General features: G+C 36.9%; 1 protein-coding gene across 4 annotated transcripts in view; it reads right to left on the bottom strand.

Annotated features, from left to right (window-relative positions):
* Nucleotides 1-1,816: 1,816 nt before the first annotated feature.
* MYO3B (myosin IIIB) overlaps nucleotides 1,817-12,043 on the bottom strand; it is a 205,685-nt gene continuing 195,458 nt past the window's right edge. For all 4 annotated transcript variants that reach the window (XM_061342730.1, XM_061342724.1, XM_061342747.1 and 1 more), the window contains 3 exons: nucleotides 4,185-4,291; nucleotides 3,764-3,810; nucleotides 1,817-2,453 (listed from right to left, as the gene is read on the bottom strand). In XM_061342730.1, the coding sequence (XP_061198714.1) occupies nucleotides 2,318-2,453; nucleotides 3,764-3,810; nucleotides 4,185-4,291 (290 nt within the window). In that variant the 3' untranslated portion in view covers nucleotides 1,817-2,317. The remainder of the gene's footprint in view (nucleotides 2,454-3,763; nucleotides 3,811-4,184; nucleotides 4,292-12,043) is intronic.

Consider the following 12,043-nt stretch of genomic DNA (forward strand, 5'->3'; position numbering starts at 1 on the left):
TGCTGAAATGTCATTGATTTCAGTGGGACTTAGGCTTTGGCTTAAGTGCTTCACTGAATTATATATTATTTTTCACTTTCCCTCACTTCTTTATGAAATTAATAAAACTACTGAGTAATGTATTACTCACTGTAATGTAAACTGTGGGGTTTTAGACAGGTGACATAATACCTAACTGAAAACCTCACTATCACTTAACTAGTGATAAACAATTAATAAACTTTAACTAGTAATGAGAACATAATAATAATGTGAATTGCAGTAATACTAAAACTTGATTTTTCCAAATAGTTTTCAAAAAGGATGGAACCACAGAGCATCGACACTGCTAGAACTCTGTGTGATCGATGCCAATATAAGAACAGAATAAGTAATTTGACTCTTTTAAAATAATGTTATTTTCCATTCAGATAAGTTACAAATTAATGGAGAGTTTATACACTGTGTAGGAAATAAAAGTTGTATGTTATTTTTTTATGAGATATCATAACAAATACTCGTTCTTGCTACATTTTGCTAAAATATAAAGAAACTGATATGCACACACGCATTCCTATTAATTGCCATTCAATTTTTTTACTGCATTTTTGAGTATCATTAATTCAGCTGCAGCTACTCACCAATTCTCTGTTATTTGAGGAGTCCCTAAATTTTAAAGGCTCTAAAGTACTTTATATTAGTACTACCGAGATGTACAGCAGAGGAAAACTAGGAGTGAACTGAAGGACTTCAATCTCTTCCAGGATTATAACTTTTAGTTTCAACATTTTGTCATATTTTGGGTGAAGAATGAGTGAAGGATTGCTCTTCCTGGAATAGCTGAACCCTTCTCGCATCCTTGTCTGTCCTGCCTGACTTAATTTCTGTGTTTATTAGTGGAGACAAAGCTTTTGCTGAACTATATACTTCATTACCTTTTCTCATTTCAAACTATATTCTGCCTTAGGGACACCATGACTGCACTTTGGTCTCTTCCTATGCCATCTTCCTTTGTCCTGTGGTCAAAAAGACAGTGCCAGCGAATGCTGGTAGTAAGAAATTCTGTAGCTTATGAACAAGTGTGAATTGCACCTCCACAAGGAAAAAGGCTTGTTAGCCCAGATCAGAGTAAAACCCATTGGACAAAGATAAAAGCAAGGATCATATATATTATATAGTATATAATATATAATACAAGATCAGATTTAATCAGCATGGTTTCTGAGGGAAAAAAAAGCAAATTTGTAAGGCTGTACTCTTGAATGTTTGATTTTAAAACGTTTTTGACAACAGCTTGTATGGAAAAGAAGCAAAGAATTGCCACAGAACAAAACTGTGACTCGGAAATAGAAAGTAAAGAGTAAGATGAAATAGTCAGCTTCTGTCATGGAAACAGTTACCAGCAGAGAATCTCAGCATTCTATAGAGAGTTACATATTGTTTCATTAAAGATTTGGAAAGAAAGTGAAAAACAAATAGAAAAATTTCCAGGTGACATTTTTTTTCCCTACTATATCAAGAGGGCGGTGGAAATGTAGGAATGACTGGAGACCAGAAATAGAGGTTAATAAAGAAATTGAATACTTACATGGATTACAAGAATAACTAGTCATAATGATGGTCTCAATCACTATATGAGAACTATATGAAGCAGTGTGTGAAACATTAGCTTTCAAACTGTTTTGATTCTTCTGTTTGAAGCAGTTCTTCAAGATAAACTCATGGTAAACTAATACCTTATATGAAAAATATTTACAAGGTAAATTGAGACATAGTTGTTATTTTAGATGATTTTATTCTGTACATTTTTGCAGTGTTAAAAACCATACACAGCACAGAAAGTTATAAAGGTTGTTTAATATCAGTCTAATGAAATTCAAAACATTTTCACTATGACCCCAAATTAAAATTTTTAGTACAGAGTTCTTTTAATCCAGTTCAGTAAGTTCCTTGATCTTATTTTTCACACAGCTCTACCAGCAGTTGTGCCAGCACAACAGAAGGGATGGCACAGGGTGGGAACAGCAGCCGCGGGAGCAGGGAAGAAGGGGTGGGAACTGTGTAAACTAACCTTGCTGCTAAAGAATCATATCTGTTAGCAGCATCAACACATACAGGTAAGGTAGTGCTGCTACCCCTTACTGGAATTGCTTACAGAAATTCAGCTAAACGAGACAAATTACAGGTGCAAACCCAGGTCTAAATTAGTGAGAGAAAGTTACTAGCTGAAATTGTACTTTATTGTATCTTATATAAACACACATGTACAAAGTTAATTGGAAGAGATTACAAGCATGAAAATGCTCTTACCAGTATTAGTCAATAGAGTAAGTAAGGTTCAGCTTTGAGCGAAAGACACACGTCTTGAAGAAGGAGGAGATGGGGAACTAAGGAAGCTGTCATCTTCAGGGGCAGACTCAGCAGCTGACAATGATTTGTAATACTCATCCTCACCATCCAGCACTTTGATTTGGCTTGAAAGAAAAAACATTTATTAAAAAAATCATTCTGTCAATATCTTCAGAATAGAAACTTCTCTGTTGATGTGAAAAATGAAGAGTGCTAATAGAAGAAAGTGAAAAAAAGATTACTTGATGAGAAAGATACAGCTTTCATACATACTTCTACTTTGCTATTACTTTTTAATGGTTTTACTCTGAATGGTTCTGAGTCAGTGAAATGCAATAATGTCTTTTAGTTTGGGTGTACAGAATGATAGACCAACTATTTGCACCAAATGGGCATTTAATTTGAGCAATGTGGCTTTTTTGCCTGTATGTGTTCCACAAGTAGGGTATGATTTTGGTAATGTGTTTCAGCTGATGGTTTGCTGTGAATAAGAGCCAAGGACCCCATCACCAGTTTTTTTGAAAAGTCCTATTGACATCAAGAGGTTTTCATTTTCCTGTGATGTATGATGAACACTGCTATCCCAAGTCAGTGTTTTTATTCCCTGAGCAAGAATACAGACTTTTTTTAAAACTAGGGGAGGGAGATAAACCAAATCTTGCAGTCATGCAAAATTTTGGGCTTTAACCTTGACTCAAAGACCTCCTATTCGTACAGTTATATTCAGATGATTAATTAAAAACAGAGGAAGTAATATAGAAAGTTCTTGTGTATTTTTGGAGTAGATGTATTTGCAAGACCAAGCATCCATCAATTCCCTCTGGTCGATGTGATCCATCTGTGAAATACTTCAGCAATTGTACAGTAGCCAGCCTGGTGTTTGTAAATTGTTTTCAGCAATTTCTAATATTGCTAGGGGATAACTGCTCATGTGACAATGAGAAGTGACTCAGTTCACCAGAGAAGGAGCAGATCCTTTTGGGCTGAGTGGTGCCTCTATCAGTTCTTAAAATGTGCTCCCCCAGGAGGGCTGAAGCCTATTGCCAGTGTGACGCTGCAAATCTCGCAGGGCTTCTGTCTGTGTTCTAGGTCAGAGAACTTCAGTTTCAACACCCTACATCTGGTACCTTCCATTAATGCTAAATGCACTTAAAAACATGAAGAAAGCTTTTTTTTTTTTTTTTTTTTTTTTTGTAGCAGTAATACTCAGGTTGAGCTTGGGAGCCTATTTTGTAAGAATCAGTTCTAGTGTCTGCAGACCGCAGTACATGCAAGTTTTACATTTGCTTCTGCAGCAAATGTCCAATGTCAATGCACAGAAATATGTTAATTGTTTATTTTTAGAAACATCTCTAGAAAGTTTTGCATATTCTGTAATATCACAAAGGACTTCTTCTGTTTACAGTTGCTTAGAACTAAGAAGATAGATATTTACCCAAGTTTTCTTGGCTTCCTCTTGCTCCCTTGATATTCTAGAGTTCCCTGTGGAGAGGGCCAAGAACACACAGTCAAAGCAAAGCAGCAAGTCGTTAATTTTTAATTCAAAGTGATTTTGTGTTGAATGCAAGCAGATGCTGATAATATCAGAAGTCACAGCATAATTTTTTTGATCAAAGGGCTCAAGTGAGCCTGATGAAGCATGCATCTTGCTCGTCTTTGATAAACCACATCAATTATTCACCGTGAAGGCAGACATCCTGACATGAAAGCAACAGATAAAGAGCATAAGCACATGTTCAAGACGAGAGCAGAAGAACGTGGGGGTGGGGCTGGAGGGGCTGAAACAGGTATTAATAACAGAATTATTAACTGGAAACAAAGCCAGTAAAACAGCTTTATTGCCACTTTGAACTCACATTTAACTGGTTATAGTACATGTTGTCCTCAGGGCTATTCAGCATTTTGGGCTGCTGACATCGTCGACGAGGTGTTCTCAGCTTCTGCTCAAGACAGTTTTCTGAACCTTCAGGAAGATAACACAAGTTAGTTTTAAGCTGTGCCAGGTGCTGTGAACGTCTTAGTGTATTTTAGTCCGTAAACACTCTTTTCTTCTGTCCTATTCAGTCCTGGATTTATTAATAAGTCTCTCCTATCCAAAGTAAGCAGACAGAAACCTGGGGATCTTTGTTTTCTCTTTTGAAGCTTAGTTCAAACACAAGTTTTTAAGCAGAACTTCATTTTTACTTTTATAACATTTTTTATTCTTCCATATATCTATATCACATAGCTCCTTATCCCTTTCACACTTTATCTTAGTATCTTCTGTTATCGAAGCAGGAAATGAGGTATATTGTGACTAGCTCAGGATATATCATTCAGCAGCAGCAAAACCGTTTTTCTACAGTAGACAGTAATAAAGCCTTTTGACTGATGAGACTTAGTCTATTATCATCACTTTTATTATATAAAAAGGCTACCTTCTTGACACGGCTCTCTGTTTAATCAGAGCAACCAGACTGGTTTGGAATTATGCTGTCTTAATATAGTTTGTGATGTGCTGTAAAGTAACAGTTGCTTGAAGTCATCTGGAAAGCAGAGTTTAAAGATGAAGGAAATATTTTAGAAGGGGTGGATTCTGAAAGAAACTAATAGCCTTTTTATTCCTTTTTTTTTGGTTGTTGTTTTAATATTAAGGAAAACAGGCACTATGGCATTATAATGTGCTGTACTCGATCAGGTGTTTTCTGCGGCACATCCTCCAGATTACTGAGACAATTATTTTCAGGATAAATAAGAATCACTAGGTTACTAAAAGACACTGCGGAGGATGGGGCTAAGGAAAGGCCATTTACTTTTAAAATAATTCCCCCCATGCCTTTGACTTTTCTGGTATCTCCCTGTTAAAAAATCATTTAATGACAGTATGAATAAAAACAGGTTTTGCTGGCACTGAAGGAAGAATACACATCTTATCACATTTGCATTCCATACTGAATGGGAAGCTTGCTCTAATACAAAAGATCAGCACAAAGATCAAGTAGCACATGAGTTTCTTTAAACGCTTCAAAACTGAAGTCAATATGGCTTGTGCAGATGCAGGGCTCTAATCTCACGAATCCATTCGTAAGATATGGCCTAAAGAAGCAGGTAATATTACAAAGGAAGTTTATAATACAACCAGGTTTACAGGTTGCAACTATTGTACTTTTCTGCAATTACTGAGTGAGGTAGAGGAGGTGATTGAACTTCAGCCTTTTCAGCCACATGACTGTTCTGGGAGATTTTCTTTCACTGTCTTTATCCCTCTCAGTGGTAAGATTTGAAAGATATAGTTTCCTCTCGGTGTGGGACTGCAACATCAGTGTGGGAAGGGAGGACTTGTTTTGTGCCAACTGTAATGTTCCCTCACAACACCTGGGAGGGACGGTGGGTTAAATGGCCATCAGGGAACTGACTGCAGAGCTGGGTCCAAAATTCAAACCCAATTTTATAAAGAAACGTTACATTTATGAAGTAATACAAAATAACTTTGAAATAATACTCTCATGCTGCTTGCTAACTGAATACCCAAAGCTCCAATACTTTATACTTGCAAGTTCAGTAAACCTTCATTTTTTTGCTAAAAAGATTGCAACCCTTTGCTACTTACCTGCATTGTATATAACCAGACAAGGCAGAAGTTGTTCCAGAAAAAGCTCTGGGGAAATCAGGTACTCAAGTAATATCTGTATCTTTGGAAAGTTATTTCTTCAATATTTAGGTAGGATATAGGCACAATTTGATTCTGTCAGAAGCCTCTGGAAGTTTTGTGGAAGACCTGCCATAATTACATTCTACTCTTTCTCTGTTTGCTCTGGAAGCTACTCAAACTGGGCTTAGAGCTTTCTGTCTCAGGACATCAGGGTCTGCAAGTTTTGCAAGCAATGTTTTCAGTTGTGAGGCCATATGAGTTCCTTTTTACATCAACGTAGTTTTTGTACCTCTCCACAAATAAGTTTTCTATTGTAGCAACAGGCTGGTATAAAGAAAGACTCATGTCCTCTCAGTTTTGCATAATTTCACATGCTTCTATGCAGCTGGCCAATAGCAAGAACACAGCACAAAAATACCTGGAAATTTTCAAACAGTTTGATAATACAACTCTTTTTCCCTTTCTTCCCAGTTCTGCTGTGGCCTTCATGTTACACCTATATGTATAGTCTTTGTTTCAAAAATTATTTATTCATTAGGATTCTGAGACATTAGTATTTTGCTCTAGCTTTTTACCCTGACAATTATTTCTGTTTATTCTATGGGTGGTCTGCAGCTTGTGTCCTCCAGAGGAAATATCCTTTCAGTGGGCCCATTTGTCTTAGCGCTTAGTAGCATACTACGTGAACAGTACAAAATCTGGTAACATTTACAATAAACTACCATATCTAGGGAAAATGGTATTAACATGTGCTCAACACTCAGCAGCTGAACAGGCATTTTAAATGCTGTTCTAAAATATTTTTGCTTTGATGACAAACTTTAAGCCACCAATAAGAAAAAAGTCACTTATCACTTTAATATGCAATAGCAGCAGCACCAGTATCATTAACACGGAATTGCCTACACTGCACCCAAATTGTGCCAAGTGCCTCTAGCATGTTCAGGCTTCAGAGTTTACTATAGAGACCATAAGAGAGAGTGGGCATACACACTTTCTTCAGGTTGTCCTTTAGCACCATTTCTAAGAGATCTGCCCCAATTTTGCATGGAAGAAAACCTTTCCTTTTTAACTCGAAGTGCAGAAATTCCTTAGGTTACTATATCCCTATTGTAAATTCCTTACTGGAGTGTAGAAATAACATAAGGTAGGCAAAATGCTGTCTACCAACTGCACTATTCAGCTGATTCAGAAAGGTAGGGTAGGTGAGGTTCTGTGCATCCTCCTAGTTTCCTCACTTGAACACAGACAGACTGATACACTGAGGTGAGCAGGCTCATGTGGATGCTTTCCTAAAGCTATCACAAAATTGATGTTGCTTACAGTGAAGTGAATGAGAAACTGTCAAATGGGTGAATATGTTGGAGTATAAAGTTTTTATAAGTAAACAAACTGATGACATTTCTGTTTACTCCTTTACTACCACTATTGGTTATCCTTTTTATTTCTGTGATACATAGGAGCCCAAGCCAACAGACCAGGACCTTGCAGAGCTCAGATAGATTAAAAAGACATGTTTTCAACAAAATGCAAATTCCAACATTTTTATGAACTGGGAATTGTGTAGCTGGAAAGCAATGTCTCCAGGACAGACTTGAGAATCACCACTGATATTCAGCTGAACATGAAGTAGACTGGGTGCAAAGCAGAGAACTACTCGATAGAAATAGGAAAACAATTTTATTGTTGAGTGCAGAACTATTTTAAAATGGGTGCTCTAAACTGCCAAATGCTTTGAGAACAAACCCAATTTAAAATCTGGAAAACCTTCCATATGGTGAGAAATTTTAAGACAACTGTTCAATTTTGTTTGTTCCGAAAGAAGGCTAAGAGATGATGTGAAGCAAGTCTAAACCCTCATAGAAAAGGTGGACGGTTTTTCACCTTTGGAAACAAAAGTCTGAACTGTCTAAAGATCAGAAGTTTTTGAGAGCATAGTGAAAATCAGCAGTCAGGAGAAAAAAATATTTAGCAGTATGATGGAAGCTCAGGTTGGAAGCTTTTAGAAAAGGTATGTTTTGACTCAAGCTAAAGTTAAAAACTTCAAGATATGACACATGCCACTTCTAGCTTAACATAATTTCATTTATCTAGTGTGATTTTTATCACAAGTTTCAATCTGGAGAATATCTTGTACTAATCTTTTGATTTCTGGTATAAATTTTCACCTCTGAATTTCCATGTGATTCTTCTTTGCTTTCTTATGGCTGAAATGGAAATGTTTTTCTTCACTTAGCCATCACATCCATCATACAGATGCTTTTTATGACATCTGTTGGCATGGAGATGACCACCACATTTCTTATGCCATATCTTATTTAGATGATCTTTCTGTTTAAAAATCCAACCTTTCCAAAAGCTGCAAAGGACTCTTTGAGAAATGCATAAACTGCCAAATAATAAGTTTTAATGAAAGACTTCAAAATGCTATTTAGCACTGACACAAGGACTTTTGCATCTAGGATTTGGGCCCTGACCAATACTTTCAAAACAATACCTGGAAAAATGTAGTTCTCTAATGACTTCCCATGAGGCAGATGACTTCACTTGATGTTCAGTAAAGACCTCATCTTAGATTCCCTGTTTGTCCTGCTTATCTTGGTAGTGAAAACTTGGGGACCAGGCACTGGGCACACTCTTCAGAGGAACTGAATATCATGAGGTTTTGCTCTCTGCAATGAAACTAGGGTCTTCATAAGCCGTTCATGATTAAAACCTTGCTTTAAAAACCCCTTGATGCTGATAACGTTGCCAAACATTGCTGATTCTTCCTACATGGAGCATTCTGCGTAGAAACTAGTGATGAGGCAGCTAAAACTGCCTTTCGAATTTGTGAATTCCACTGATGCAAGGCAGACTGTTTTAAGGTTGGTGCAGCACAGAGGGGGCTCTAACCTCCGGATGACATCTTACTTTTAGCAAGGAATGCACAGAAGGGATCTCTGCCAATGCGTCAATGCCACAAATAGGCTGTGTCACCAATTCCCTTGCCAAAGAGAATCCATCCACTACAATACATAGTGAAGGGTGGGGCTGAGATTTTCCTTCTGAAGCCATTTATCCAAAGCAGGTTTGGAAGGAGTCAGTCTTTTTCTGTTACAGGTGAATACAACTTAGTATCACAGGAAGGGTAGTCCCTCTCTAATTACTCAAATGGGAAGATTTAGAGTATGAAAAGGGGCAGCCTGCTAAAGAAAAGGTGATGGGGGCATTTAGGGGATCATATATATTAACAGAGTAAGCAAATAAAGTATATAAATCAGTATGACCAAGAAAAATAGTAAGCATGTGGCTGATTTCCAATCTATAATATCAGATGAAACATGAAAGTGCAACCCTTAATTATAAGCAAATATTAGCACAGACTCATGGGATCTCATCATAACATCTCAAGGTCTACATTCATGAAAATTTAAGCAATGTTTAAAATCATGTTAATTTGTTCTTTGTTTGTTTCTTTTCCTGCCAGTCTAATTTATTCCAAAAGACTTTGGTTCTCAAGTCTGGATATATTGATCATGCCTATGTAACGCATTGTTATAGCCTGGGGAGAAGACTTTTGTGGAAAAACTTGTCTTTGTTCTCCTTTGATAATTTATATGTATTTTGATGTTTTCAAGCTTTTCGAGTTTTGAATAATTTTTCAAGGCAGCAATTTAACTTCACTTTTTCTCTTGAAGTCTTAGGCAAATGCAGAAATGACCGCACAGACAATGATAATATACATCCTCCTCCTGGACTGGATGCTAAGTGGATAATTATGTGCAGCATGTTGATATCAAGGAACAGCTACATTTTCTTCTATGCCATACAAGTCTTTTCAAGCAGAGTACTCAAGAGGCTAGTGATTCTGGTCCCACTCATATCAGTGTAAAATGGGAGTGACTGAACGTCACTTAAGCAGTAAAAAATGCTGTAAATGAATGAGGCTTTATGTTTTTAATTATTTCAGCTTTATTTTAAAGAAGAGATATTTACAAAGGGCACATAGTGCTGTTTGGCCACAAGCGTTCATACAAACATATTTTCCTCTCTCATTTCCACGATTCTCCACCATTTACACAAATTTGCATCATACTGCTAAGTGTGAAATGGGAGTAAGAATTAAAACTTGCTTAGAAGCAGAATGAATACTCAGGCAGTTAGCCCCCACTGAGCTCCTGCTGTACCTGCCTGCCTGCTATAATCAAACCAGTCAACACAGAACTATTTTGCACATCCCTGTACTAAACTGTGGTCATTGTGACTTCAGTATGAGCACACATTAAGAGATACCAGGCCCACATCACAGGCTATTTGTATACTGCCTGTTAAAACTCTACCAACTGTAAATGCATCAGAAACAAGGACAGGATAACAGGTATAATAGGCTTCACAGAACAAGTACTGCATTTAGGAATAATGAAGTTATCAGGTCTGTGTTATATACTATAAATCTAACTACATTATGGTAGTTCTACAAAAATGCTGAAGGCTGATAGAAAACAAACATACTGTCTCTGAAAGATTTTAATCTCAGTACAGGAAAAACTACACCAAGAGACCACAACATAGGGTAGGAGAGAATAAAAAGCAAGGCTACTTGGTGACTTAAGTAATGAAGTATATTTCATATTTTCTTTTCCTTTCTGAGATTAATGAGAGGGGAAAGACAAAACTACAGGAATGAGAAATCAATAGGAAAAAGACAAAAAATGAAACAAGCAAGTGGGATACTGAGAAACTAAGGAAGAGAAGGGAATAAACTACTATTAATGGTGAAGCAGTAGAACCTAAGTTCTGGCATCAGAGGATTTGATTAACCTAGTAACATCAGGAGCCTGGAGGCATATTGGCATATTTAATACTATTAACAATTGTAATTCTCTCCAGGATATTTTATGCTCACCTAGCAGTTGCTTCAGAGCTCTGCAAATGTTCAGTAAGGTCATCCATCTCTAATGAGATGCAGTATGACAGAAACCACTTTTGCCACCCAATTCCCTCAGTCCCTTCTTCTACAGAAGGGTGTCTAGGAATATTTGTAAGGGCTGGTGCTCTTCATGCTGCTAGTGACAGGAAAGCATGGAAAGAACAATAAATCAGATGCCCTTTGAGGCCTCAGCCCTTGCCAGCTGTCACAAAATATCTTACTAGAGCTTCACATAGTGTTGCTACGGGAAAGGATGCTAACAACTTAAAAAATATGTATATTAATGCTCTAGAGTTATTAATCCTTAGCAAATCCTGCAGTTCCAGCCTACTCAACTCTTACTTGTATTCAGGAGGTAAGAATAATAAGTTAAAATTGATTATTTTTATTGTCAAGTTCTTTTTTTAGTCTAAGTCTATAACTCCAAATGTAGTTACCAGATTCACTGAAAACACAGAATCTGGAGGGGTAAAAAGTCCTATAACAAAAAGATTCAAAATAAAACCAAACGAAGTTTCATGATCACCTCAGATCCCCCACACAACTGTGGTGAACTAGAATTCTGTTTATTCAGATGGAGTGTGCTCATAGTGCCAAGAGCCATTGACTGCTAGGGAAATTAGTGTAGCCTCTTTGATGTCATGTGCATCCCAGAATCTGTAACACACTGTTAAAACTGTGAGCATAGCCTTTTGTTTATAACCCTAAACAGAACCATTTGAATACACACACTGAAAGAACTTGTAACAGAAGCAATGCATTTTCTTCCACCCACTGCTTCATTACTTACGGCTTCATTTTGGATACTGCAGTTCTATGCAAAACCATATGCTTTAGATTATAAAGCACACTAAGCAAATCATAAGTTTTTCAAGATGGTAAGTTTTTGCATCTGTTTGTTGCCAAACACCCAGATGATACTGTAATTAGAACAACAAATATTTTATGTGAAATCAATCATTTAGTTGTCTCTGAACTCTGAAACAATGGCTTTTAGATACACTTTGTTGGGAAACATGATCCATAAATAGTTAGAACTTTGGGTTTTGTTGGATTTTTTTTTTCCCCTTCCAACGAAATTTTGATCCTTCAGTATTTGTCAGTTCTTTCAGTTTCTATTGTGAGTGATTTAACTGTAGAGGGAAAAGGCAGAGATTAAACAAAGCATACCA

The sequence above is a fragment of the Neopsephotus bourkii genome, unplaced genomic scaffold (genome assembly GCF_033783945.1).
Source record: "Neopsephotus bourkii isolate Nb327-2 ecotype Australia unplaced genomic scaffold, CSIRO-AGI_Nbou_v1 NB_196, whole genome shotgun sequence".
Lineage (NCBI taxonomy): Eukaryota > Metazoa > Chordata > Aves > Psittaciformes > Psittacidae > Neopsephotus > Neopsephotus bourkii.